At 50.6% G+C, this 26,624-nt stretch overlaps 8 protein-coding genes across 8 annotated transcripts; 3 read left to right on the top strand and 5 right to left on the bottom strand.

Annotated features, from left to right (window-relative positions):
- Nucleotides 1-1,381: 1,381 nt before the first annotated feature.
- FSUBG_11886 (plasma membrane fusion PRM1) lies at nucleotides 1,382-3,580 on the top strand (the record flags this gene model as incomplete). The annotated part of the gene is made up of 1 exon (XM_036676616.1): nucleotides 1,382-3,580. One exon carries the CDS (start codon nucleotides 1,382-1,384, stop codon nucleotides 3,578-3,580), a length of 2,199 nt encoding a protein of 732 aa, XP_036532628.1.
- A 1,092-nt stretch (nucleotides 3,581-4,672) lies between these two features.
- FSUBG_11885 (tryptophan synthase) lies at nucleotides 4,673-7,152 on the top strand (the record flags this gene model as incomplete). The annotated part of the gene is made up of 6 exons (XM_036676615.1): nucleotides 4,673-4,720; nucleotides 4,834-4,921; nucleotides 4,981-5,051; nucleotides 5,101-5,333; nucleotides 5,386-6,295; nucleotides 6,349-7,152. 6 exons carry the CDS (start codon nucleotides 4,673-4,675, stop codon nucleotides 7,150-7,152), a joined length of 2,154 nt encoding a protein of 717 aa, XP_036532627.1.
- A 158-nt stretch (nucleotides 7,153-7,310) lies between these two features.
- Nucleotides 7,311-8,078, bottom strand: FSUBG_11884 (uncharacterized protein; the record flags this gene model as incomplete). Its single annotated transcript, XM_036676614.1, has 1 exon — nucleotides 7,311-8,078. The coding sequence occupies one exon, from the start codon at nucleotides 8,076-8,078 to the stop codon at nucleotides 7,311-7,313; it is 768 nt and encodes a 255-aa protein (XP_036532626.1).
- A 353-nt stretch (nucleotides 8,079-8,431) lies between these two features.
- On the top strand, nucleotides 8,432-9,556 carry FSUBG_11883 (uncharacterized protein; the record flags this gene model as incomplete). Its single annotated transcript, XM_036676613.1, has 2 exons — nucleotides 8,432-8,581; nucleotides 8,642-9,556. 2 exons carry the CDS (start codon nucleotides 8,432-8,434, stop codon nucleotides 9,554-9,556), a joined length of 1,065 nt encoding a protein of 354 aa, XP_036532625.1.
- A 423-nt stretch (nucleotides 9,557-9,979) lies between these two features.
- On the bottom strand, nucleotides 9,980-11,654 carry FSUBG_11882 (aspartate aminotransferase mitochondrial; the record flags this gene model as incomplete). The annotated part of the gene is made up of 5 exons (XM_036676612.1): nucleotides 9,980-10,429; nucleotides 10,497-11,146; nucleotides 11,232-11,282; nucleotides 11,398-11,407; nucleotides 11,544-11,654. The coding sequence occupies 5 exons, from the start codon at nucleotides 11,652-11,654 to the stop codon at nucleotides 9,980-9,982; spliced, it is 1,272 nt and encodes a 423-aa protein (XP_036532624.1).
- A 2,302-nt stretch (nucleotides 11,655-13,956) lies between these two features.
- On the bottom strand, nucleotides 13,957-16,019 carry FSUBG_11881 (major facilitator superfamily transporter; the record flags this gene model as incomplete). The annotated part of the gene is made up of 5 exons (XM_036676611.1): nucleotides 13,957-14,181; nucleotides 14,240-14,330; nucleotides 14,433-15,469; nucleotides 15,523-15,614; nucleotides 15,734-16,019. 5 exons carry the CDS (start codon nucleotides 16,017-16,019, stop codon nucleotides 13,957-13,959), a joined length of 1,731 nt encoding a protein of 576 aa, XP_036532623.1.
- A 1,607-nt stretch (nucleotides 16,020-17,626) lies between these two features.
- FSUBG_11880 (uncharacterized protein) lies at nucleotides 17,627-21,319 on the bottom strand (the record flags this gene model as incomplete). Its single annotated transcript, XM_036676610.1, has 4 exons — nucleotides 17,627-19,165; nucleotides 19,727-19,855; nucleotides 19,906-20,547; nucleotides 20,600-21,319. 4 exons carry the CDS (start codon nucleotides 21,317-21,319, stop codon nucleotides 17,627-17,629), a joined length of 3,030 nt encoding a protein of 1,009 aa, XP_036532622.1.
- Nucleotides 21,320-22,136: 817 nt separating this feature from the next.
- Nucleotides 22,137-25,733, bottom strand: FSUBG_11879 (uncharacterized protein; the record flags this gene model as incomplete). Its single annotated transcript, XM_036676608.1, has 1 exon — nucleotides 22,137-25,733. The coding sequence occupies one exon, from the start codon at nucleotides 25,731-25,733 to the stop codon at nucleotides 22,137-22,139; it is 3,597 nt and encodes a 1,198-aa protein (XP_036532621.1).
- Between the last annotated feature and the right edge of the window lie 891 nt (nucleotides 25,734-26,624).

Raw genomic sequence — 26,624 nt, 5'->3', positions numbered from 1 at the left:
ATCCTTAGACCTATTCGGGGAAGCTCTTCACCAGGGTTCAGGGGCTTCAACGTTAAGGAGACCCCTGTTTGGAAGCTTGATTGGCTGTCAGCCCTGGCAACTCCAACAACACCCTGATACGCCACCTCGAAAACAATCACCACCAAGAAATGTTCTGGTGGTGATCATAGCCTTTTGAAATCGTTTCTCGGAGGACCCTGCTTTTTCCAGTCCTGCCAGTGTCCTACACGATGGCATTTACGGCGCAGCTACATTAGCCAAGTAGCCAGCATATCGGAATCAGTCGACAGCGCCACCACTGCGCTCATGGCTTCAGGCTAGGGTTTCATGGGAAACAGCTTGCAATGGCGTCACCAGCTTGGACTACCAAGATGTGCCGCCTTCCTATCAGTTATATGCCCATGCTCTTCGCCGTCAACTGATGGTGAGGTTTGGAATGCTGGGCACCACTCACCTTATCGCTCCCCGGTGTTCCCCTTGCACTCTGCGTGAGTCACTATATATCTACACTTCAACTCGCACCCCATTCACTTGGAGGCTGCTGCAGTTGATGCTGTGATATTGCGAGTACAGTGCTACCTGAAGTACCTTGCTCATTGTGCAAGTCCTCTACGGAGCGGCCATATAACATTCAACCCATGCTTGAGGCGGCTGGGCCACTCAATGCGACAAGTCGAACAAGCCAAACAACCTCGCACCTATAGCCAGCCCAACCGTACCCTCAACTCAACTCAAGCTCAGCCCCAGCTGTTAATCTACTACAAACGCTACCTGCCTCGCTATACTTGCGGTCCGTTTGCTCTTGGCTCGGTTTCGGAACCGTTTGTGTTCAGGCCTTTGCCAGCATCGTGACTGGTCACCGGTATAGGCGGGCGCTTAGCTCACCCAACTCAACCTTACTCTCGTACCCTAAGCGCTGCCGCCAGAATTGTCAAGGGCGTTTCTGTTACAGCTGATTTCTATTGGGATTTTTTATTCATTGGATACTTTGTTTGTGGAGTGAGTCAGGTATGTTTTGCGTCAAAGCTTTCTCAATCACTCTCTCTTATTGTTGCTATTCCCTTTCCTATTGTTCTATTGTTCGGCCTATTCTTTCACTTATACACAACTGCACTTCAACCTTGAACAATCAACATGGAATCATAAACGATAGACTGGAAATCTTTTTTTTTGCTCACGGCCGTCATTTCCTTTGTCCCATTTCTTTCGTCTCTCGACCTTGGGTTCTTTATCTAATTAATCTTTGTCCCTTCACCGTGTAAATCATCATCACATCTCACTCGATCCAAGCCTTCGTCTCACTTCGGTCTTCACATTTTTCTACTTATACAGTCTCATACAAACTTAATCGTTTGCATTTACCAACAAACATAGATTCAAGATGTTCTCCTCACGGAAAGAAAACGACGACCCGCCGGTCTACCCGGCCGTACCCAACTCCCTCCGGTCAGAATCATTCGAAATGACCGAGATGCGAAAAGTTCAAGAAGCTAGAGCCGATACTGCTCCAAATGTTACTCCCTACCTCAGCCTCAGAGCAAGGCTCTCTCAAATATGGATGAATCGCTGGACAATCCTCCTCATCCTAGTCTTGGTCCGAGTCATGATCCTCATCGTTGACCTCAAAGAAAACGTCGGAGATGCCAAAGTCAAAGCCCTCTCTGCCTGTACCAAAGTCGAAGATGTTGGCAGCGCCATGGCCTCCATGCCTCATTACCTCTCTAGGGGCGTGAACGAACTTGCAGCCTCTGGAATCGAGAAATCAGTCGATGCCATGGTGTACTTGCTCGACCTGGTCCTTGTCGGCGTCAAGAACATGATTGTGTTCTACATCAACTTTCTTACTGCCACTTACGTGTGCCTGATTACCGCCATGGTCCACGGCAGTCTGGATGTTGTTGCCGATGTCACTGAGGGGGCAACTGAAAAGTTCAACGGCGTGATTGACAAGGCTGTGGACAAGATAGAAAGTCTCTCCAAGGAACTTGAAGATGGCATTAACAAGGTCACCAAGGGAATTGAAGACTCTGTCTTTGGAGACCTTGTTCCCGATATCCCCAAGGTTGACTTCTCCAGCCCCGTCAAGGAACTCAAGGACTTTGACATCAAGTCCGAAGATTTCGTCAAGGATGTCCGCAAATTGGAAGACGATCTCCCCGACTTCCGAGAAGTCCAGAACTTGACGGAGCAAGCCATCTCCATCCCGTTCGACTTCGTCCGCAAAGCCCTCAACGAGACCTACGGCAATTACAAATTTGATCGAGATGTCTTCCCTCTCGCCCAGAAGAAGAAGCTGACATTCTGTTCTGAGAACACTGCTCTCAACGACTTCTTCAACAACCTGTTCGAACTTATCCATAAAGCTCGAACCATATTCATCGCCGTCTTGATTATTCTCGCCCTGGTCGCCATTGTTCCCATGGCCTGGCTTGAGATCAGACGCTGGCGGCGACAACAGCAGCATGCTCGTCTTATTGCTCAGAATTCGTATGACCCTATGGACATTGTCTACATTGCGTCTCGGCCCATGACGGCTACTGCAGGCATCAAGATCGCATCGCACTTCAAGGGCAAGCGACAGATTCTAGTACGATGGCTTATCGCTTATGCCACGTCCGTCCCAGCCCTCTTCATCCTGTCTCTTGCAATCGCTGGGTTCTTCTCTTGTTTTTGCCAGTGGCTTCTTCTCAAGGCGATCAGAGACCAAGTGCCTGCCCTCGCGGGTCAAGTTGGCGCATTTGCTGATGACGTTGTCGAGAACCTCGAAAGTGTTTCGGCTGAATGGGCCCATGATGCGAACGGCGTGATCACGAATTTCAACAGTGAAATCAACAACGACGTCCTTGGCTATGTTACTAATGCCACGGATGCTGTGAACGACACTCTCAACACATTCCTTGATACCATGAATGACGGGCTCAACACTGTCTTCAAGGGAACTATCCTTCTTGACCCTATCAAGACAGTCCTTCACTGTGTTATCGGCATCAAGATCGAGAGTGTGCAAAAGGGTCTCATCTGGGTTCATGACCACGCCCAGGTCAACTTCCCACTCTTTGAAAACAATACCTTCAGTGAGGGTGCCAAGGACTCGGTTGAAGGTGACTCGGAGCTTAACACGTTCCTGGCATCCCCGTCGTCCGCCACTACGGATGAGGTCACGGGGGCTGTCAAGGCAGTTACAGATTGGCTTCACGGGAAGCTGATCCAAGACGCTCTTATCTCTACCGGCATACTTCTAGTGTATGTACTTGTTGTCCTCATTGGCACCGTATGGACACTTGTCGGCATGGTTTCACCAGACAAAGGCCGCGCTGAAGGTGGTATGCGCTATACCGGAGACAACAGACCGGGCTTGAGTCCTCGTGTCGGACATCATGATCCCGCTAATGTCGATGGCGCAACACACTTTCCTCGGTTTGGGTCATCCTCTGGCGAGATAGATCATTACAGAGAAGATGCAAGCAGACATGACGAGAAATTCATGTCGGGTGCAACAGGGGCCCGTGCTACACAGGTGGACGGTCACCAAAGAAGCAGCTCCTACGGCTACTTAGACACGGCAAGCGGCAAATACTAGGAGTGTTGGAGCCCGATAGCCAGTTGAAGGATGATTTCCCTTGCAGTTTCTTTTTTATTACTCTGGCCCTGGCTGGACCCGCGCCGAGAGAGACGATCCTTTTTAACTGCATGAAGCGATGACTACACGGAAGGCGTTAATCTAACGTATCTTGGACATAGAGGCAACTCAAATTTATTTCATATGTTTCTCAATTGATATCCAGAAGGGAAAAAAAAAGGTAGTCGTCGTTGGATACTCAGTCTATGTTTCGTGTCCAAGGGATAATCTTGGGTCTGGTTCGTGTTCTACATTGTTTGTGGTCATGTTCAACCAGATTGCTTCTAGTCTTGGACTGACAGGTAGTAACAACAAATTGAAGGCTACAACTGCAAACTATATGGCTTAGTGATGCGTGCCTGTGAATGCATGGTTATCGTGACTGCATAACAATGCGTGGACTCCCTTTGATGAGTGAACGTTTGTTCTGTTTCTGGTCGAAAGAGGTTATTCCTGATAGTAATTCAGCCCTACATGTGGTTCTTTGTTGTAAGGTGCTTGGCGTCGGAGTTGCTCGACAAAGAGGCTCGCTCGTATGTGCCTTGGTGTTGGTACCTAGGTATGCATGATGACTGAGGTGCAGCAAAGTAGATGCTAGAGAACACCCAATCGTTATGTCCGTGACTGCTTCCATAGAGAGGAGCACGAGTTATGTCACGCGATTTAGATACCATGATGCAGGACCCTGAAATTGCAACCAAAGCTCCATCCAATGTCATGTTGATTGATTACCCAATTAGGGAATTCCGGAGCCGAAGTGGATGCTATGATGCTTGATGCAGGGCGGAGTGCAGACGGAATATGCACCTGCGGGCGACTTGCATGAGCGGGAAGGAGCTAACGAGTCCAGAGGCACAATTGCAGGCGGCGGAACTCGTTCTTCCGGAATCGGTGGCGGAGAATGAGAATGCAGTGCTGTCACCACCAACAAACAACCCTCGCCTCAACTTTCTTTCCCTCTTCTTAAAAGATCCCCACGTCCTCCATAGGAATATCCTCCATTCATTCAATCTCTATATCATTTCTAGGACCAGAGTCGATAACCAATTCGCTATGGACGCTATCAAACAGACTTTCAGGCGCTGCAAGGAGCAGAACAGGGTCAGTACACCAAATTCTCGTCATGACTGCCCCTCCGCGGGGTAAAACGGCGAGAATACCAACTTTTGCTACAAAAACAAAGAAACTGACAATGACTCTCCTCTTTCAAACAGTCTGCGCTGGTAACATATGTCACTGCTGGTTACCCCAAGCCCGAGGACACACCCAACATCCTCCTGGCTCTCGAGAAGGGTGGCGCCGGTAAGTCTTCTTCGGCTCGATGACGCCTGTGAACTGTACTAACCGAGTCGCAACTCTAGACATTATCGAAGTCGGTGCGCCGTTCACCGACCCAATTGCCGATGGTCCTACTATCCAAACTGCCAACACGGTTCGTACAGTACTAAGCGCTTCGATTAGACAGGAATTGACTGGTTTAGATCGCTCTCGAGAATGGCGTCACAATTGAGTCCACATTGGCGATGGTGAAGGAGGCCCGATCTCGCGGTCTCAAGGCTCCCGTTATGCTTATGGGATACTACAACCCTCTACTAAGCTACGGTGAGGAGAAGCTGCTCCAGGACTGCCACTCCTCCGGTATCAATGGCTTCATCGTCGTCGACCTGCCTCCCGAGGAGGCTATTTCCTTCCGAAAGCTCTGCAACAAGGGCCGGTGAGTCAAAACGCCCAAATCGACCTGAGTACAATACTGATTCCATACACAGTCTCTCATATGTTCCTCTCATTGCTCCTGCTACATCAGACACCCGAATGAAGATTCTCTGCCAGCTCGCCGATTCATTCATCTACGTCGTTTCCCGCATGGGCGTCACTGGCGCTACCGGCACTCTTAATGCGAACCTTCCCGACCTTCTGGAGCGAGTGAAGAAGTATAGCGGCAACAAGCCCGCCGCTGTAGGTTTCGGTGTCAGCACTCGAGAGCACTTCCTAAGTGTCGCTACTTTGTCAGACGGTGTCGTCGTCGGCAGTCAGATCATTACCACCATCAAAAACGCCGCTCCTGGCCAGGCTCTTACCGATGTCGAGAAGTATTGTGCCTACCTATCAGGCCGCGATTCCGATGAGAACACAAGAGAGGTCGGTCTTGTTGAGGCTGTTGCTGGAGCTAAGGAGCCCAGCGGCGAGAATGTTACCGTCAGTGGTACTGTCACAGATGCCGATATCACTGCCGAGGAGGACAGCGCTCTAGTTGCGCAGCTCGCTGCTCTTCACGGCAAGATCCCCGAGCGGTTTGGCGAATTCGGTGGTCAGTACGTCCCTGAGAGTCTGATGGACTGCCTGTCACAACTGGAGGATGGATTCAACGCGATCAAAGACGACCCTTCGTTCTGGGAGGAATACCGATCTTACTACGAGTACATGGGGCGACCCGGCCACTTGCACTTGGCTGAGCGACTCACTGAGTACGCTGGTGGTGCTAACATCTGGCTCAAGCGTGAGGATCTGAATCACACTGGTAGTCACAAGATCAACAACGCTCTAGGACAGCTTCTCCTTGCTCGAAGACTGGGAAAGAAGCGTATTATCGCTGAGACCGGTGCTGGTCAGCACGGTGTTGCTACCGCTACCGTTTGTGCCAAGTTCGGCATGGAGTGCACAGTTTACATGGGAGCTGTAGGTTTAAGTCTATTCACTGGTCTAAATATCACTACTAATGCATTGAATAGGAGGACGTCCGACGACAGGCCCTCAACGTTTTCCGTATGCGACTTCTCGGAGCTAAGGTTGTTGCTGTCGAAGCTGGCAGCAAGACCCTTCGAGACGCTGTCAACGAGGCCCTCCGCGCTTGGGTCGTTGACTTGGACACTACCCACTACATCATCGGTTCTGCCATCGGACCTCACCCCTTCCCCACTATTGTCCGAACCTTCCAGTCAGTGATCGGTAACGAGACGAAGCAACAAATGCTCGAAAAGCGAGGCAAGCTTCCCGATGCCGTTGTGGCTTGTGTTGGTGGTGGCAGTAACGCTGTCGGCATGTTCTACCCCTTTGAGAATGAGCCTACTGTCAAGCTTCTGGGTGTTGAGGCAGGTGGTGATGGTGTTGACACCGCCAGACATAGTGCTACTCTCACTGGTGGTTCCAAGGGCGTCTTGCATGGTGTGAGGACATATGTTCTCCAGGACAAGCACGGCCAAATCACCGAGACACATTCCGTTTCTGCTGGTCTCGATTACCCCGGTGTCGGACCTGAGTTGAGCTCTTGGAAGGACAACGAGCGAGCCAAGTTCGTTGCTGCCACTGATGCTGAGGCATTCCTTGGCTTCAAGCTCATGAGTCAGCTCGAGGGTATCATTCCTGCTCTTGAGACTGCTCACGGTATCTTTGGTGCCATTGAGCTTGCCAAGACAATGAAGAAGGGCGAGGACATTGTCATCTGCGTGAGTGGCCGTGGTGACAAGGACGTGCAGAGCGTCGCTGATGAGCTGCCCAAGTTGGGCCCTAAGATTGGCTGGGATCTGCGTTTCTAGATTAAAAGTGATACCATGTTTGGATTATGTAGCAACCATTGAAATGATAGCATGAACAAAAAAGTCTTTTTTCTATCGTGGCTCTGGCGGGTTGGTGATACAATGGTTGGAAGGCGTTGAAAATGGAGGGTTTTGGTACATATTATACATAAGACATTTTACACCGTAATCTTTTGCTCGCCTTGTGTCTTTCTAGCTTCCATCTCTGCATCGAGCTCCTGGAATAAGAGGGCCTCGTCCTCGTCTGACAACTCTTGAATGCCCTCCAAATCAGCCAAATCCTCGTCACCCAACACAAACTCCTGCGACAGAAGTTCGCCCAGCGTCGCTTGACTACGCTTGCTTAGGGGCCCCGGAGTAGCGAAATCGAGCGCATACTGAATAATATCATCCCGGTCTTCAATCTCCTTGGGCGGCATGCCCAAAGCAATACGCTCATCATTGAACCGCTTCTGAATATCTTTGGACTGCATGAGCAGCCACCTCAAGTTCCAGCCACCGGGGCCAAGCTCCTTTATCCTGGCGGGCTTGCTCTTGAGGAGATATTCCTGGAGACCACCTTCTCGGCGGATGGTCTTGAGAACTCGGAGTGTGAGGCGGGTCTTGACATTGGCTTGTATGGCGGGTAGCCTGAAGACCTTGACATGAACGTTTGGACGCCAGAATCGACGGGCCTTGTTGTTGTACTTTTCCGCAACAGTGTTGCCGAAACGAATTCTCGCTGAGCCGTACAGACCCTTGTTGGACTGCTTGTAGACTCTTCGCTCGCCATAGGGGTATGGGGGGATCAGGCGGTTGGGTAGAAGATGTGACTTGATCGTCTTGGTCCGCTGAGGAAGAGTTGTGCTGAAAAGTCGAGCGGGAGCCGCTGTCGATGATGAGGCCAGGGCCCTCAGAGCCGGCCGAGCGGGGGCCCAGGACGCCATGATATTGGTTATCGAGTCTCGGAGTGTGATTTTCCGGTTATATACGAGACACTGGTCTTGAATTGACGTCGAGGCGGGCGGAGATTTTCGAGCGCGGAGAGCCCCCTTCGAGATGCGCTGATCGTCGACGATATCAATGACCTTTTGGAGTTGAGATTTTTGGGCTGTCGTTGTTCGGAGGGGCGTGATGTTCCGGGGCCGGAGACATGGACCGTTTAGGTAAATTAGGGGAATTGCCCAATCAGGTGATTTCGTGGTGACTTCGCGATGGGATCCACTACAGCTTTACTATCAACAAAGCAAACAATGAGTAGTATTCGTCAACAGCTGGATCTAATCTGATCTGATATACGATGGCCATGTTTCCTCCTGTGGAAGACTTTGTTCTTCAGAATAATCCTGACTTTGCCAAGCTCTATTCTAAACTTACAAATCTTGTACTTAATCCTGATGGGTCGACTAAGGAGGACCCCAGAGCTAAGGAGCGGGCTGCAGTTCGAGAGGTGAGACTACTCCATGGTTATCGCCTCAATAAAGATGGTTTCATCTGACTTGAGGCATAGGAACTCAACCGCAGGCGTCTTGTCTGCGCGAAACAACATCTCTTAACTCGCGCCATCTCATCAGCAACGCCATCAAGCACACCGCCCGCAACCAGAGCTTCCTCCCGCCTAAGAGCACCTCAAAATCAACAACCTACGGAGTCAAGATCGCAATTACAGCAACAGCATTCATTTCCAGAGCCTCTACTTGATCTTCTTCTCATCCTCCCTCCACTTCTCGACGCCAACAATCCGCCTCTTCCTCAGGATACCCTCCAGCTCCTATTCGCCCATCCTCCCCTCTCAGACCTTGAGACTCTTCTTCCAGCTCTGGCACCAGTCATCGCATCGAATTTACGGACTTGGGCACTAGGCCTTGCACGGATCGCTCATCCGTCTACGAATCCATCATTTCTCCATCGGCATATTGCTTCGCTGCCAGCAACCCTCACGTCCTGGCGTTCTGACCTCACAGCTGCGGAGGCAGATCTGAGCAATCACCGGTTGCGCTCCCTGGCTGCGTTGACAACTCTTCTTCAGTCCGCAAGGAATGCTTCAAGTCTTCTCGTCCGCGCTCTAGAAGTAAAGCACGGCGTTGTAGCCCGCAGTCTTGAGCTCCGCGCCGCAGATGTCGCCCTTCAAGCTCGTCGCCACGACGCCGATGCTGTTATAGCTGCTGCCTCTGTGCGCCGCGCGGTCTACACGCCTGAAGCAATTGCTGCTCTAAAGAACTATAGCGCGCACTTGCGCGATGCTAGAATGCGAGGTGAGGAGCGCATTCGCGGCCTGCAGGTTGAGTTGGGAGAGTACGGCGTCGGTGTTGATGGCGGAGAGACAAAGGAGAGGAAGATGAGGGAGATGTCGAGGGTATATCGGGACATGGCGAGACAAATGGATGAAGTGAAAAGAGACCTGGACCGACTGAACCAGGGTTAACGAGGGGTGGTCATTGTGAGACACAATGTGTTTCAGACTATCCACGCTGTATGAAAGATAATGATGGCACGAGAGCAGCTTGAACTGCTAGCATAATTTAGACTCAATACCAACTTAGATCGAATGCATATATTTTCACATTTCCAAACCAAACTCAGTATGAGGCACTGGAGAGGTAGCAAACGCATAGAACGTCTTCTATATAGGTTACTCGTACATGTATTTTCAGGTTCTCTTCATCTCGTCATTACTTCTCCAAGTCAATACTAGACTTGGACCCTAGACTCGGGGTATTTTCAAATCCATCAGCCCCGACAGCTTTCATGTTCGTAGCTGTCTTTTTGCATCCAAGAAATCGCCTTTGAAAACAGTGTGATCACTGGGTGCACATCCTTCTCATTTTATACTCTAGCCATTTCGTATTTAACCCTTGACCTTGTAGATGGCCTCGGCAAGACGACCGACGTTCTCAGAAGTGATACCAGCGACAGAGATACGGCCGTCCTTGGTAGCGTAGACGGAGAACTCTTCAGCAAGGCGAGTCATCTCCTCAGCAGTCAGTCCGGTGTACGCGAACATGCCGATCTGGCTGGTAATGTGAGACCAGTCATGCTTAGAGCCGAGCTTCTCCAGGTTCTCCTTGAGGAGGGCACGCATGGTGATGATGCGGTCAGCCATCTGCTTGACCTCACCGAGCCACTGCTTGTAAAGAGTAGGGCTGTTGAGGATCTCGGAGGCGATGCGGGCACCGTGGATGGGAGGGTTGGAGTACAGAGGTCGGATGATGATCTTGAGCTGAGAGTCGACACGCTTCTTCTCCTCGGCATCGGCGCAGACGACGGAGAAGGCACCAATACGCTCACCATAGAGACCCTATGAGATTGTTAGCTGGCCTTTTTTTCTCCCTTTTTTCCCCCACATGTAAATTTGCTTAACGTACCATGTTCTTGGCAAAAGACTGGCACAGGGCAATGTTGTGGCCCTGCTCAACGAAGTAGCGGACAGCGAAGGCATCCTTGTCGGTGTCGCCGCTGGCAAAGCCCTGGTAAGCCATATCAAAGAAGGCGAAGTGGCCCTTCTCCTTGACGACGTCAGAGATCTGCTTCCACTGCTCCTGGGTAGGGTCAACACCGGTAGGGTTGTGAGCACAAGCGTGGAAAAGGAAGACACTGCCGTTGGGAGCGCCCTTGACGTCAGCAATCAGACCCTCGAAGTCAAGGCCAATGGTCTTCTTGTCGTAGTAGCGGTACTGCTCGACCTCAAGACCGGCATGGTTGAAGACGGCCTTGTGGTTAGCCCATGAGGGGGTAGGGATGTAGATCTTCTTCTCGCCAGGGAAGAACTTCTGGAGGAAAGCAGCGCCGACACGGAGGGCACCGGTACCAGAGATGGTCTGGGTGATGGTAATGCGATCAAGAGCGGCGCTGTTGGGACCGTAGGCCAGCTTGGCGGCGGCGGGAGGGAACTCGGGAACACCAGTGATTCCGGCGTACTCCTTGTTCAGCTTGGCATCGACGACCTTGAGCTCAGCCTCACGGACAGAGGGGAGAACGTAGGGCTTGCCAGCATCGTCACGGTAGGCACCGACACCTGTATGGGATTCGGGTCAGAACGAGGTCGAGGAATAGCGAGAAACCTCCACATTCGGATGGTGGGGGATGACGTCGCAACATACCCAGGTTGATCTTCTTGCTGTTCTTGTCGGCCTTGAAGGCTTCAGTGATACCTGGAGAGATAAGTTAATATCAATATTCATGGTGGTGAAGCGATTTGCCTTTAGCACAAAACGCCCCGTATTCGGAGAAACGGAGCGCATCGCATAAAGCGGGCGTTGTACGTACCAAGAATGGCCTATACGGAACAAAACAAGCAATTGATTAGCACCAGAGGCTCGCGCAAAGATTAGCAATGGCTGATTCAACTTACATCCTATAGAAGGTTAGCATTCATACAAGAGAGGTACGCCAGCAGTGAGGGAGCTTCTTACAGGAGGACCTTGAGGAACGTTGGCCCAGTGAGAGGCAGCGCGAATGGCAACCAGGTTCAACTGAGCAGGACGGGCAGCCCGGCGGCTGGCGACTCGGAGAGTGGACAGCATTGTGAAGGTGATGGCGAGGGATGGATTGATGACTGAGAGGAGGTTGAAGGAGGAGAAAGAGGAGGAGAATAAAATAGCGTGGGAGGAGAAGTAGGATCACTTGAGGCGATCCTATCCTATGGCGGAGTGTGACTACCTTAGTTATAGTAGGCAAAGCGTGGTGTCTAACGTACATTTTGGCGATCGGGCCTCTTCGGAGCTGGGCGAGGGGAGCTGTTGTCCAATCAGACACTGGAGACTGGATCGAGACCCTTAATTTATGGGGGCTTGGAAGCAGCTCCCACAGAATGAGCTCACCTTGATCAGGGCATTTCTCGGTGGGCTTCTGCTGCCCGTGAAATTCTAGTGGGTTTACCCCGGACATCGGCGTGTGAGGAATGGCAGTCACAGGCGCTCAAGCCACTATTTTGATCCTTCCCGGGGTGTTTCTCTCCATGGGATCTACGAATAGGTACCTTACTTGCCTTAGCTAAGTTCATCTGTAGCAAGAATGACTCTTTTAACGGAGCATGACACAGACTCTAGTAGAATTGTGAGTCAAAAGGTAGGGGAGTCGGTATTAAGTTTAATAAACATGAACTACCTTAGTTACTCTAAGGTAAGGTATCTGTAGGTAGCAAGGTAGGCAGTTCTGTCAACTGCCATTTAGGCTCAAGACCTTATGTAACACAATAGGTACCTAGGTAGGTATGCCAAGTCGAGGATAATACTTTCCATATGTAAAGTCCTAGGCTTAGGTTAGTACATAGTTGGGAAGTGAAACTCTCCCTGTTGTTTCTGTCGTTCCTTCTTTCCTAAAGAAACGCCTCAAGCTGAGTGGTGCGCCTGAGGCGGTTCCAGGTTTTGTTTTTACCCTGTTGGGCCCAGTCGTGCGTGTTCCTTTTGTCCATTATAATTCATTGCTAAACAAACACAATAATGAGCATGGTCCACCAATTTATCCAGTCGACTCGTTTACTAAAGATCGAATTGTCCCTTCCACATATCGAAGGACGATATTCTGTCATCAATTGCCTGCCACTTCGGGATAGTATGATCTGAGTACCTAGTGTACAGAAGCTGGGACCCCAAAATCATCAAGGCCGCTTGAAACCCGGGATCTCGATGGATCCTTGTCAAGCAAATATGGACACATGCACGACGGCGGTTCAAAGCAGCATGCACATGTCAAACCCCCGATTCATTCGCATTCGATTCATTACATAGATAAAACCGGCATTTATAATACTCTTTTCAACAGCCGGTACGAGCCTTCTTATGTTTATACTCTTCAACGGCAGTTTCTATCTACACCAACACTGGTACAAACCTATGTATCTGCTGGAATCAGCTTATATATGAGGCCACACCGAGAAAGGAGCGAGAAAAGAAAGGAAAGCTCCCATCATCCGCCGGCAACCGATTCCGACCCTGACCTGTTTCCAATGACTATCGATTTATCCTCCAGCTGTCCGGTCGACTCCGGCCTCTTCACCGCGCCCTGTCTGTAGCAGCGGGTCCGCTCTTAGGATACGGACACTGGCGACTGGACAGGACAGCGCCCTTTGAGCTCGAAGCCCATTATTTCTCCGTTTGTCCAGATTCCGCTCCCACTGCTGTCTCCATACTCACTTTAGCCCTGACTGCGTCACCGAGTCTATGCTTCAGGTACCGAACTCTACCGTTATGAAATCCACAGACAGACACGCGCATTTCCCATGCACCGGTTCCGTCCTCGTGACCGGCCCGGTCCCGTGTATTCTGCAACTGCAATTCACATGCCGTCGCTGAATCATACAAGCTTCAGGATGCGGTATATACTATCTTTACAGGAACCCCTAAGGTAGGTAATTGGCCGCAGAAACGTCGATTGGTTTATGAGAGTGGTCATCCGAACATTTCAAACTGAAATTACCAAAATGTGGGGGGCTTCAAACACTGGTGATAGTCACACCAAAAGAAACACAGTATGCGAGGGAATCGTTAAGTCAATTATCATGACGCCTTTAACCAAATTACATACTGGAGCCTCCCGTTTTTTGCAACTTCATTTTGCAATTCCATAGGACATGGAGCTTCTTGCTTCCGAACGCCAACGCCTGTATGATGCAAGTGCAAAGGCATATGTCAATGCCGACCAAGATCCGAGATATCCCCTTACCAAGATCTCTGCATGTGGCGCATTTCAGCTCAATCTGTGATCCTGCATATCTGCGAAATTAGGGTAAAATCCATCTCATCAGCGTATTCATCTCTTGCCTCGGGGCAAGAATGACCTCGGGGCAAGAGTGCATAGGAAGCTGAGCAGTTAGAATCTGCCAACCTATGCTTTGTCGTGGACCTTCTCGGAGGGTGTGTCCGCGAGTTCTTCGTACCGATTCATGACATTCTCCTCCACGGTCTCATGGAATACATCCACCTCAGTAGACGCGAACTTCCTTGCACTGATACCTCGCTCAAAAAGCACGTCGAGTTCCGCAAATGTGCGCCCGCTTGGTTCTGGTAGGCGGAAGAAGGTGTAGATGATACACAAGAAGCAAATACCGCCCTATTGTTCTCGTTAGCGACGAGGCGTATGTGTTACGGAGTGGTGGAGTGGCTCTTACCCAGAAGAATCCAGCATAATTACCCCAGTCCCAGGCTGTGGGGTTGAGCATATAAGGAGTCAAAACGCTGTTGATAATGCCCACGACGTTGCTGTTGTCAAATGTGGTTAGCTCTCAGTAACAACAGTTCGGCCATGGCTCAAACGCCAACCGAGGACAGCGTCCCCCGGCTTTAACAACATTCGTGACTTACTAGAGGTTACGGCCAAGAACAACTGTCTTGATCTGCAAACGCCGGGATGACAATTCTCCCACAAGAGAATAGCATACAGTTCCAATGGTTAATTGGTAGAACAGCGCCCATACAATCATCATACAGCCTGTGGCGAGCGATGACTGGCTTCGATGAGCCTCAGGCACTAGACCAAGGAAACCCATGATGAGCAACATGGAACAAAGACCGCAGAGACCATAGAGAACTAAGGATCGTCTGCCAATGCCCAAAGTCATAAGACCCCAAGCACCAAAAACTCCGGCCATATTGATGCCGTACTGGCCCAGGGCAAATGAATATGCCTTGTCGGCTGATAGTCCAGCCTGCTCAAGGAAGTAGGTGGAATAGTTGGAGAATGAATTGCCGCTCAGGTTCTGAATGGCCCAGATCATGCACACGATCTCGGTACGGCGAAGGTCGGTGCCCTTAAAGCAGTCCCAGTAACTTGCACCAGATGTGATCTTTTCTTCAAGGGCAGTTGTATGTACCATCATGGCGATAGTTTCGTCGGCGTCAAAGTCAGTCTCGCGGTCGAGACTAGTCAAGCGAAGCAATGCCTCCTTAGCATCCTGGGTACGACCTCTTCGGACCAGCCACCAAGGCGACTCGGGCGCAAAAGAGATACCAATGAGGAGTGGCAAGGGCCACATCCACTGGAGAGCATATGGAATGCGGTACGCCCATTCATCGTCGCGCTTGAGCATGGCGTGAATGACGCCTATGCCGATCTCCTGGCCAAGGCCCCAGCAGAAGTTGACATACGTCGTCAAGTACCCACGCAGAGCAACTGGACAAACCTCAGATGCATAGGTGATGGTTAATGTTTGGAAGATACCCCACGGGATACCACACAGTATCTCGGCAACAAGCAGGGTCTGGACGTTTTGGGCGGTAAAGAAGATGGTTGTGAAGCCAGCGACACAGACAAGGCAGGCCATGACAGTGTAACGGTAACCAAATCGTTCAGAGATCCAGCCGTTGATGAAAAGACCAATGATCTCACCACAATGGGCTCCCTATGAATTGATGATGAGCGAGTACACCGAGGACTTGTGGGCAGATGACTTACGTTACTCAGACCAGCTTGCCACGCAGCTGGTACTTGGTATTCCCCATCATCACCAAGAACGCCATACTTCTTGTTGAACTGCGGGAAGGCATCTGGTAGTAAGTGTTAGCGAGATGTAACTATGGTTTCGCTCGGTGCCAATGGTGACACCGCACACCAGGTATCTAATTGCAGTCACACGCGAATGGCCAAGGGGTTGGTCAACACATACAAAAGTTGTTGACGAGAGATATGTCATAGCCCTCCATTACAATGCATGTGGAGATGAGGATACTCCAGAAAATGGCCTTGGGATAGAGCTTGATGCCCTGGCGGAGGGTCATGGTGCGCTCCTTGTGGGCAGCTGAACGGGCATGCTCGACGATGTTGATATGCGTCTTAATGGGGTCGGTGTTATCCTCAGCGGCCGATTCCATGGCGGCCGTGTTTTCGGGGGTGTCCTTCGGAGGCGGGGCCGGTGCCGGGGCCGGCGTCACCATGTCTTGTTCGTCCGCCATGACTTCAACTTCCTGAGCCTGGTCGTGAAGATGGCTTATAAACAAATCAACGCCTGGCTTACAACGCTGAAGACAACTGTTTGAAAGCACAGCAACGGACGGAGGAGGGCCAAGCAATATGATCAAGACCTGCCCAAATACAGTTGATGTAGTGGTGGAGGAGCAATGTCGAACGAAGTCATACAAACATGAAATTCCACTTGTGTAGGAAAGGTGACACTTCAGATGGACCACAATGAGACACAACAAAACAACAGAAGATCCGTGGGCAACAGCGATGATAGCCACTCTTTACTCACACACGACCTGCAACTGTACGTAGCAGAAACAGAGAACGAGCAGAGCAGAGCAGAGCAGACAGAGAGAGAACACAGGAAGAGAGAAAGTCTGATGGAGTCCGAAAGGGACCTTTTTTCCAGGTAAAAATGGATCCAAAGGTCAACAACTTTTATTCTAGGGGCGGATGGTCGGATCAAAGCGGGACGAGCCATGCCAGACCAAGTATGGCAGAGCCATTGAATAATGGAGTGCGACTCGAGAGTCTGGAGCTCGCAATTTCTCCCTGTGGTCGTTGCATTTGCTAACAGATTGTCAGGGAACTTGTGAGGCCACAGGCCAATGGCGCCTGTTGAGGAACATCATCTCCCAAGCCCAACCTTGCTATTTTCAAGTGGGCCGGCCGATTGCTCTTTAATTATTAACCGCAGGAAGAAACCTCACGGTTCATTGAGATGTCGAAAGAAGCATGGTCGAGCCATGAGACCACTCACTCACTATACATGCTGCCACAGTTGCGGCCTTGTATGCACTACCTTGCTTCATTCAAACAGAACGTTGGTCATTGTTGGCATTCAAGCTTATCTTTTCCAAAGTTATCAAGGGTGCGGAGCCTCAACTTGGCTAACCTACTTGACTCCAATGCCCAGAAGCTAGAACAATCGGCAGCCATTTAGCACCGCTAAAACTTGCGAACCCCTGGAAGTACCAGGATAATTGGGGAACTCTTTCAACGTCCGTGGTAGGGCCGACAAACCTTGACCGTTCATTTCATCCCTCGAGGGCGAATTCTGCCGATTTTCTTGAGTACCGTGGAATACACCAAAGCTGTATTGTCAAAGCATGATTCAAGGCCAAGCAATGGCTATTACTAACCTATATATATATACACCAGCTTCAATTCGTGATATTGGGGTTACTCTAAAACACCAAAAGAAAACACTCCTCGACCCCAACTGATACTGCAGTCTTGAGGTCCTTGAGATCAGCTACGATGCGACAATGCCAAGACTTCAAAATTCAGGCATTGGCAATCTATAGCGAAACACAGTTGGTTGATCTTGAAACTTATCATACACATGCCAAAGTGGGACTGCTCTCAGCCACTATGTACCTGATCACGATAGCTCGTGCGGGGGCTGTAGTTGATCTCGGTATGTAAAGTTGCCAGCCGTCTGGGGAAGAGGCGGGGACTTGCGTGGGAATTGTCTGTGTTTTCTTACGTTATGAGTCAGGTTTGTGTTGCAGTTACTGGGTAGTGTTGTGGTGTGGTGATGCAGCTCTTGTGTACAACACTACTCATGCCAATCAATATGCCATTCTTCGTCTGACTATTGACCTCCATTCTTTTTCCACGCATCTCTCCACCACTCCTTTAACCCATATGCTTTCTCCTGTGCTTCGACGTGGACCTTGACGTCGCCGCCTCCAGTCAGCTTCTCTAACAAACCCGTCTGTTTGCCCGCCTGGCCCCCGCCTCCCAGACTCCTCGCTTTTCCGCCCGTAGCACGCTCCTGAATCTCTCGAGCCACTGTAGGCGCAACTTCGGCAAAACAGGCTTTAAGTTCTCGCTCGAGTGAAAAGTACGGCTTCTTTGCTAGATCCGGCGCCATCAGGTTATAGCTTCGTGTCAGGGCATTGAGACGCTCAATCGACAGCTTGAGATATGCCGCTTCGGTTTGCTCCCACGCTGAATCTCGAAACGGTCGCCCAACAACCGGCGAGGCAGCCTTGATCTCTTCCACCTGTCCATCAGCGTTCTTCCGTATGATTGGGTTGTGCACCTCTTCTGCTGCAGCGTATTCTTCTGCTCTGCTAATCTGCTCCTGCAACGATCCTCCCCGTGAAGCAATCATCCTCGCTGCAAAGCGTCGCCAGTCATTCCGTAGTCGAGCTCTAAAGATGCCTAGCTCTTTGGCAAGCTCCTGCTGTTTCTCTATCCAGGGTGGAACAATATCCTGTCTTTGAATCATTTTGTTCATGATATACTCCGTCGTGTCGATAAAGGGGTTATCAGCGCGAGTATCACGCTCGACTCCCTTTCCTCGGGGAATATTCTTGAACTGTCCTCTTGCAATAGCGTTCTCGATGCGTTCATTCGCCAGTGCTGCAAGACCCGTGATGGAGTTTGGCAACGCTCGGGCTCCAGGCTCGAACCTCTCCCTCAACTCTTTTCTCCAAGCCTCTTTTTCATCTTCACTCATACCATTTTTGGCTTGTTGGCCACCCATTCCGACATAGGTGTCCACCTTGTCCCTCGCTTTGGCTACTTTCTCTCCAGCTGATCGCCTCGGTTGCTTCTGTAGTCGCATATCAACCGGGGGAGGTTGAAACTTGCCCCTTAGGCCTGGTGCGAGTGGTTTCTTTGCATCATCGAGCATTCGAAGCACCGTATCTGCAGTGCTCTCTTCTCCTGTCCACGCCTGCGCGGAGGCGATGTGCCGTGTTCCCTCGGCTGCTGTTGACGAGAGACTGGCCTCGGCAAAGGCGCGGGCATTTTCAGACTTAAAAGTCGCGTCTGCAATTTTGTTCAACAGTCTTTCCTTGAGCTCTTCCGAGAAACCGGCATCCTCAACGGCCCTACGTCCGGCTCTTCCACCGGTAAAGAGGGCTTCCTCTGTAGCTTCTTCCAACCGTCGAGCCAAAGGCCCAAGTTCCTTCTCGACTGTATTCCCATCACTCTCTTGTTCGACTTTCTTTGCAGTTTTGTCTTGTTGTTTATCTTCCGCCTTGGATGCACCGGCTTGCGTTGAATATTGAGCTGGTGGCAATGTTCTGGGTCGACGAGTGACTTGTAGGCAACGCCGACATACAAAGGGCACACGGCGCATAGGCACAGACATTTCGTAAGCTTGAAGATCTATAAGAGACTTAATTGAAGTCCAGTACGAAATCGGGAATGTTGAAAAAGGATGGCCTTGTATGAAATTGTGATGACGGCAATGAAGTTGATCAGTTGATATTAGTCAGCCAGCCACCCTATACTGTCATCGCCACTTCAGTCATCAACATATTATAAATTTGACTTGGAATAACTATCTCTAGTAAAGTCCTTTATCTTTAAGAAAGTATCTGAAGGTGCTCATACTATGGAATAGTTCGAATTGTCCTGCCGTGTAAAGACTCCGCCAGATATCGGCACCAAAAATGACCTTCTAACCTGGACTCACCACCAACTCAGGCTCAGCCTAGAAAAAATGATTGAAGGCAATAGCGAGTAAAAGGGCAAACACAGAGCTAACTGGCGGCCTCGTATGAAACGCAAAGTCTTCTTCGTCTCCTTGGTTCCCTTGACCGTGAGGATCATTCCTCGGTTCTCCATCGGGAGTGTTTGCCCTTACAATCCAAGTACTGCTGCTATTGCCATGAAGTTCACCACTCGCAAGATTAACTGTGGCTGTTGAACCGAGAATTTTACCACTTTTACTTACACCAACAGCCCGTGCGGATCTAGGAAGTGGCAATGTTTCCAATAGGATTTCTGTTTCAAAGCCAAATCTAGATGAATTTGCGAGGAGTCTTGGAGAAGAAGTGGCGTTCTTGTCATCTTCACCAACGTACTACTGAAGAGTCAGTAACAGTCACAAGTAAGGGGTATGTCTGAACGTACCACTTCCCATCGGTAAACCTGAGTATCGCCGTTCCAGGACACGTAGATGGTAGCATTTGTCGCCTCGTTCCCTGGAAGCGCGGAAGCGATGGAAGGACCCCATGGAGGTCGGCCAATCCATTCCATCTTCCACGCGCGATACACAGACATGTCAAGATCGGGATCACCGTCAGTCACATGGGGGATAACTCCTCGCTGGATGTCCATGACAACCGTGCCATTGGATGAATGCTCTGTAATCCCTGGGTTCGCCCCCCAGCCGATAAGGAAGTTGCCATTGTCAAGGCCCTGGACGCTGCCCCCTGAACCCGAGGAGATCTTCTGAGGATGATAAAATTCATGTAAAAGCCTGACTGTCATTTCCTCATAGTCAAGTTCCACAACAACACCACGAGAACAATTTTCTCCGCTACATGATCCGCTTGTGGTGGCTCGGTTATCGAAGAAACTGATTTGACTCTCATTGCCTTGGACAAACTTTGCGTCATATTGATTTGCGAAGTTGGTTGCGTTGCCGCCACTGAGGTCCTTGAATTGGTTGCGCTTTCCCCCGAGGACCCATCGTGGGTTCAGGCTATCCGCCTGGAGGAGGATGATCGCCGATAGACTCCTTGATGAAACCAGGTAATGACCTTTCGAGGCCTGTTCCTGATCAGCACCTGAACGGCTGAGAAGCCAAGAAGGGGACTCATACCTTCGAAACGCTGTCTATGTGAAACCAGTCGAAGCCATCACCATGCATGAACGTCTTTTTGGGACTGTAGTTGACCATGGTGTCGGTCAGGTTGACATGTGTGAAGGACCTCCACACGTTGGTAACCCTGTTGGTTTCGAGCTCGACTTCTTGAAAGATGGAATCGCTCAGCCAACCATCCATTTCACCCCCAAGAGCAGTCAAGTTGTATCTGACATCCTGGACAGCGGTCATCAGGGCCGTGCCCCCCTGAGTTGTGAACTCGAACTCATGGATACTGCCCTGTGTAGTCCCCAGGTCCTCGATCTCGACTGTCCATTTCTTCTGGTAGTTGGCATCAAAGGCATGACAGCGGCCGCCCTCAATGAAAGTGAGATACTTGCCTCCGCTCTTCACTTGAGCACGAGCATCAAATGTTTTGGCGTATGAGATGTCAGCATATACAAGGCTGAGATCTTGGCTGGAGAAGATAGCAGGCCCCGATTTGTCGCCATGTTCCATTGTTAAGAAGAGAAACCCCGAATCATCAACAAGATTGGGGTTGAAGGTACTGATTTGGAAGACAGGGGCTATTACATCCGAGGACTTGAATTCCTGTGAGGGAAATTGACCGAGGAATCCCTTATTGTATGCCTTCAAGTCATTCACAGGAGTGTCATCTGCGAGAGATAGAGTAGCTAACGAAGCAAGCGTCGCGACTTGCACCAAAAACGAAAGCATTTTTTAGGAGGCAGAAAGAGATAAGTTAGAGAGGAGTTGCGAACAACGAAGCAAATGACGAGAGTTCCAAGAAAACTCCAAAAGTGCTCCAAAGACGAGATTTCGAGAGAGTGTAGAAGGACAGAGGATCGATCGTTGATATTTGTCGGTGTAGGACGGGAGTTTCAAATGCCTCTCACAAGAAACGATGGAGTGAAGACGACATGAGATTTGCCGTTACCCCAAGGTAGTTGCACTGAACAGTTTTGTGCCTGCCTTTTCTGAGATGTGCAACTGTAGCCTGAATATGAGAGGCAGGCAAGAGGCAAGACTTTTCCACGACTTCCTTCCTGTCACATCTAGATGAAAGGAAGGAACACTGAGGGAAGTACCCAAGGTACTTGTCAGTCATAAAGCATCCCTTCCATACTTAGGTAGGTACGCCGGACCCCAGACACCGCTGCAATAATAGAATGATTCGTTCCTTAGGTATTGTACGCTCTGTTATATCTCTGATGCTTGGTCTAGGTACCTAGGTAGGTATGACTGAGACTCTTATCGTCCATAATTATATACAAACAATAACAACAACAAAAAAGCCACAAGTGTGCCTGTGTCCCTCACATATAGCCCCGCAACGCCATTAATAAATTTTGTGCTCCTCCCTTTTGTTTTGTCCATGGCCTAGGCTCCTATTTCCGAGGGCCTACGGCTCGCACCGATGTCTACTATATATATCCAATCCCAATCCAAACACCTCATGCCATGGTGTATCAGTTTGCTCCTTTTCCGTTGGTCGTATCCAGTCATTCATAAAACAACAACAGCGAATGATATCCTATATTCGCCCCCCTTCAAGAACTTCTCGTTCGAGGATCTCAATTTGGCCAGATTCCCCGGTGCGTCGTCGTTCCATGACCCAGCGCGTAGCTCCACTATCTTCCTCTTTGACGTATGATATACTATCAGCTGACCCTTTGTGTCGATGACCCATACCCGGACGCTTTGGAGCTGAGCCTGACTCAACCATGCTGGCCCTGTTCGAAGTCTCCAGAGGGCTCACCATTGCCGACGCAGGCATGCTCTCAGCATCGGATATCGGAGAGATAGGATTGTCAAAAGACTTTGATTGGGGCCTGCTAGTATTTAGAGGCGCTACCGGGACATCCCCCCTAACGTTGGTGTCGAGTTTGGCCAGTGTCGTCGGGACAGGTGGAGGAGACAAAGTCAAACCGGGAATGCCACCTGTCAAGGTCGGGCTTCCTGACGCGCTCACACTGTCCGAGTCATGGCTAATGGTGGACAAGACCGAATTCTTTCGAGTATGGAAGGTCGTTGGGCTCATAATACTCTGACCCCATGGTGAGCTTGATAAGTCGCCCCTTTCTGACCGAGGGGACCCATTCTGGCTAGACACAAGACTGGCTTGAGAGCCACCCCAAGCTCTGGATCGTAAACGGAGTAGGGCAGACAATGTCATCTCGTCGCCGCGATCACCCATTAGAGCAAGCTGGGCTAGACCAGGACTCTGCAGTGGTGTTCCGCTAAAGCCAGGCATGCCAAGACTCATGAACGAGTTTCTGTTGGAGTACTCCGACCGCTCTGTGATAGGTGTCAAGTTCGGCTCCCTTGAAATCATGCGCCCACTTGTGCTTCGGTCCAAGCCATTCTTGGGTCCGAAGAAGCCACCATTAGCATACTCAAACTCGGGTTCTTGTTGTTGGCCAGCTGGGGCTGAGTAGAAATTGAATTCCTGGCCATACCACCCATCGCAGTCATTAGCCAGGGCGCTTGCGTTGGCCTCAGCAATAATAGCATCGTCATCGAGCTCGAAATCGGCCATGTCTTCATACGAATCGTTGTAGCCACCGTAATCATCAAAGCTCTCATAGTCGTCCTGCCTAAAAGAGTTATCGCGGTCTGGTGTATCAGGCGACTGGCTTGGCTCAGACAGAATGTTTTCATCAGCCGTTGGCGAAGAACTCCGTTGAAATTTGCCCGATGCTGCTGCCTTGTAAGTTGCGGCAGCGAGAGCAGCCTGGTAAGCCGCCATGGTATCACTGGTAGGAGGTGATGATGAAGGGACCATAGCTGAGGGGCCATGAGGTGATTGAGGTTTGGGACTGTCGTGGATAGCCTCAGGTTCGACAGGTTGCTTTTCCTCAACACTGAGTGATGTATGGGCCGTAGTCTTGGACGTCTCTGAACCCGCAGAGAATGGGGCTGTCATATCCGACGATCGATTCGGTTCATCTTGATTCCCGGATCGTTGCAATGCATTCGCAAATGCCCCTGCGATCGGTCGACCGAATTGATCGGTATCATTGTTGTCAAATATCGACTCGTCAAAAGGGGCATCATCCCATTCTGGAGGGGCAGCAAGATCCTCAGCAAACTCGTTCTTCTCGAATTCCAGCATCCCATCATCATAATAGAGCTCGTCATCATTTAATTGGCGCCCTGCGTCAATTGGTGGCAAGTCTTGGTTCTTCTGGAATGCAGCCTCATTCTCCAGACTGGGCACTCTCGGAACGTCTAGTCCTTGGATCCCCAGTCCGCCTGCCTGCATCTCTTGATTCAGTTGTTGGTCGAGGGGGAGGTTGGGAGACAATTCTCCGAGGATATTCGGCGTGTATTGACTCATGGCATATCCGATCCGATTGCCTTCTGCATCCCTCGGGGTTGGCAAGAAGCCTGCGCTGCGTGGGCTCGTCAACGACGATGTAGGGCCCGATCGTTGAAAGACGAAGCCAGAGAAGTTCTCTTGGTCGTTGTCTGGATCAAGCTCATCGTCTTGATCGTCGACCACCTTTCTGCCCAGCGTATTGTGTAGGTTGTTGTCGAGATGCCCGCCCATGGGGTCGTTCAGCGTATTGTTCATGTTATTATCCACATGGTTGTCTATGTGGTCATTGAATTCATCGTTGAATCCGCCGTCGTTCATATCATCATAGTCATCACCGACCATAGGAATATCTTCCTCAAAACCATCGTCTTCCATCATTGCATCGTAATCGAAACCATCGTCATCAAAATCATAAAAACGCGAGTCTCGAGCTGCAGCGGGTTCAGCCGTCTTCTTCTCGAGCTCTCGTTGTCGATGCCTGTCCTCAAGAAGCTTCTCTTGTTTGGCAGCGCCAATCATGTCAAAGCTAAACCTTGACGAGGTACTCTTCATATGTCGAGGGATCGCAGAAGGGATGTCTTTGCCCGACAATCCAGATAGTGAGGGACCTCTCGATCTACCAGCCCGAGGTGAAGTGGATCTCTCATGGATGTATGCTTCTTCATCGATCAACCGTGATGCTTGAGGCGACCTTGGCTGAACCGAGATGGGAGCGTTATCCTTGGGAGGTACGGGAGGCGCATCTGACAAGGCGAGGTCAGCCATCTCTGCTGCAGGGATTTGAGCAGCAGTAGATGCTGTGCTTGGCGTCATCTTGAGGGCCCTGGAGTCTTGGGAGTAAATAGACTCGGAAGCATTACTAGGCTCTCGCTGGGTTAAAGGAGTGGCCGAGAGAGGAGTCTCATCTGTCTGACTGACAGCTGGGTTCAGAAACCTCTCTTGGGTGGGAAGGGGAGCGGAATTAGGGACCGGCGAGGCGAAGGAAGGCTGCATTGTTTCCCTGTTTGGGGTGTTCCTCTTGGGCCGCGGGGCACTGAAATCATGGACTCGAGTTCCCATGATACGAGGGTCATATATCGGATCCTCGCCGCGCCGAGCTAAGGGTAATGGACGCAAGTCAGGAGCATGCTGACTGTTCTTGCGCCTCATTAATAAGGTCGACATTGGCTTTTTGAGAAAAGGTAGTCCTTTTTTGGGCTTGGGAATTTCGGTGTTGCTTGTTGTCTGTGTAAGCGAGGGGAGTTCCGTAACCAGTCGGGTACCTGCAGGACGGCGACCGGTAGGTGCAGCAGCTGAGTGCTGAAGATCTGTAGGTGTACTGAAAGAGGATGCAGCTTTTGTATTCCTCAAAACTTGCGGCGATGGTCGCAAAGGAGCGCTGTTTGAGGTCAATGACGGTTGAGATGCTGAATGTTGTCCATGTAGACTAGGTCCTTTTCCGTTGTCCCCAGTTTCAAGAGCCTGAGCCTCCAGGTCTCGCTGATATTTTCTAAGAGCGACACCACCTATGAATGATCCCTTGTTAAATGAGCTTTTGGAGTTCGGGTGCGGTCGGGCAGAATCTAGTGGGCTCGTGGCAGCATTTTGGCGACTATCTCGTGATTTCCCAAGGTCCTCGGTGGTAACACGGGCTATGGGTGGTAGAGTGGGAGGCAATGCAGAAGGATTCGACGAGGTCGGTCGCAGTTCTGGAGAGAGTGCATCGGGAGAGAAAGGCACAGTGGGTGTAGGCGAAGTAGGATTGTTATCGGGAGAAGGCGAGGCAGGATTCGAGGGCCCTCGCCTGTGGAACCTCAGATGGGATAGCATACCGAAGAACCGGCTGAGGTCTGCGTCAAGGAGAGTGAATCAAAATGTCGACGGCGGCTGGGTGGGGGGAGCGCGGAAGCGGTCGAGCTTGCGCAAGGGAACCGATACGTAGTGAGAAAAGGGCAGCGCATCCGTGAGGCAGCACCCGATGGTGTAGTGTAGGGCGAAGCAAACAGTAGGCGAAGGAGGCGATCGAGACGCGATCATGGCATGACTCAAGGGGTCGCAGTCGCAAGAGACAACGTAAACATAGTGGTCGATCGATAGTGTGCCTTGTTTGGGGTTTGGCTTTGGGCGTGAGAAGAGCCGGGTATCGATAGCGGGCAGCAAGGGAGCGTAAGCTTGTTTCTGGATGCGCAGCGCAAAGCAAGGCAGCGATAGCCGAAGTATGTTCTTTTTCGGGTGAGGCTGGTGCTGATGCAGAGAGGCTCGGAGAATTCGGTGATATAGTCGATGTAGATTGCCGCGATGGAAATGATGGGATGAGATGTTGTTGGGAGGAGGCTGAGGAGATAAAAATGACAACCTGACTAACTTAATGGACTTGACCCCGATGCGTGGTTGGTGACGGATTTACAGTTTCAAGGGACCCAATCCAAAAGCCTGGCAATGGCAAAGCAAGGCAAGGCAAGGATGAGTTGCACGTGCATAAGCCACTCGAATACGACTCTGACGCGGCTTCTCAAGTCCAATCAGCAGAACAACAGCGATGTTATTTCAGGAGAATATTTGAATCAACTATTTCGTCGGTTTGTTACAATCAATAAATCCAATGAGAGAATCAAGCAATTAGCTTTGACATGTAGGGCTCTTAGTTTAGTCCTACTCCGTAGTTACAGCGTTGTCGGCAGTAGTGGGGCCGGCTTCTGTTACAGCAAAGTAAACCAGGCT

This window comes from Fusarium subglutinans, assembly GCF_013396075.1.
Source record: "Fusarium subglutinans strain NRRL 66333 chromosome Unknown NRRL66333_c0000239, whole genome shotgun sequence".
In the NCBI taxonomy this organism is placed as follows: Eukaryota; Fungi; Ascomycota; class Sordariomycetes; order Hypocreales; family Nectriaceae; genus Fusarium; species Fusarium subglutinans.
Note: the sequence above shows the minus strand (reverse complement) of the source record. Positions and strands in the feature narration are given on the sequence as shown.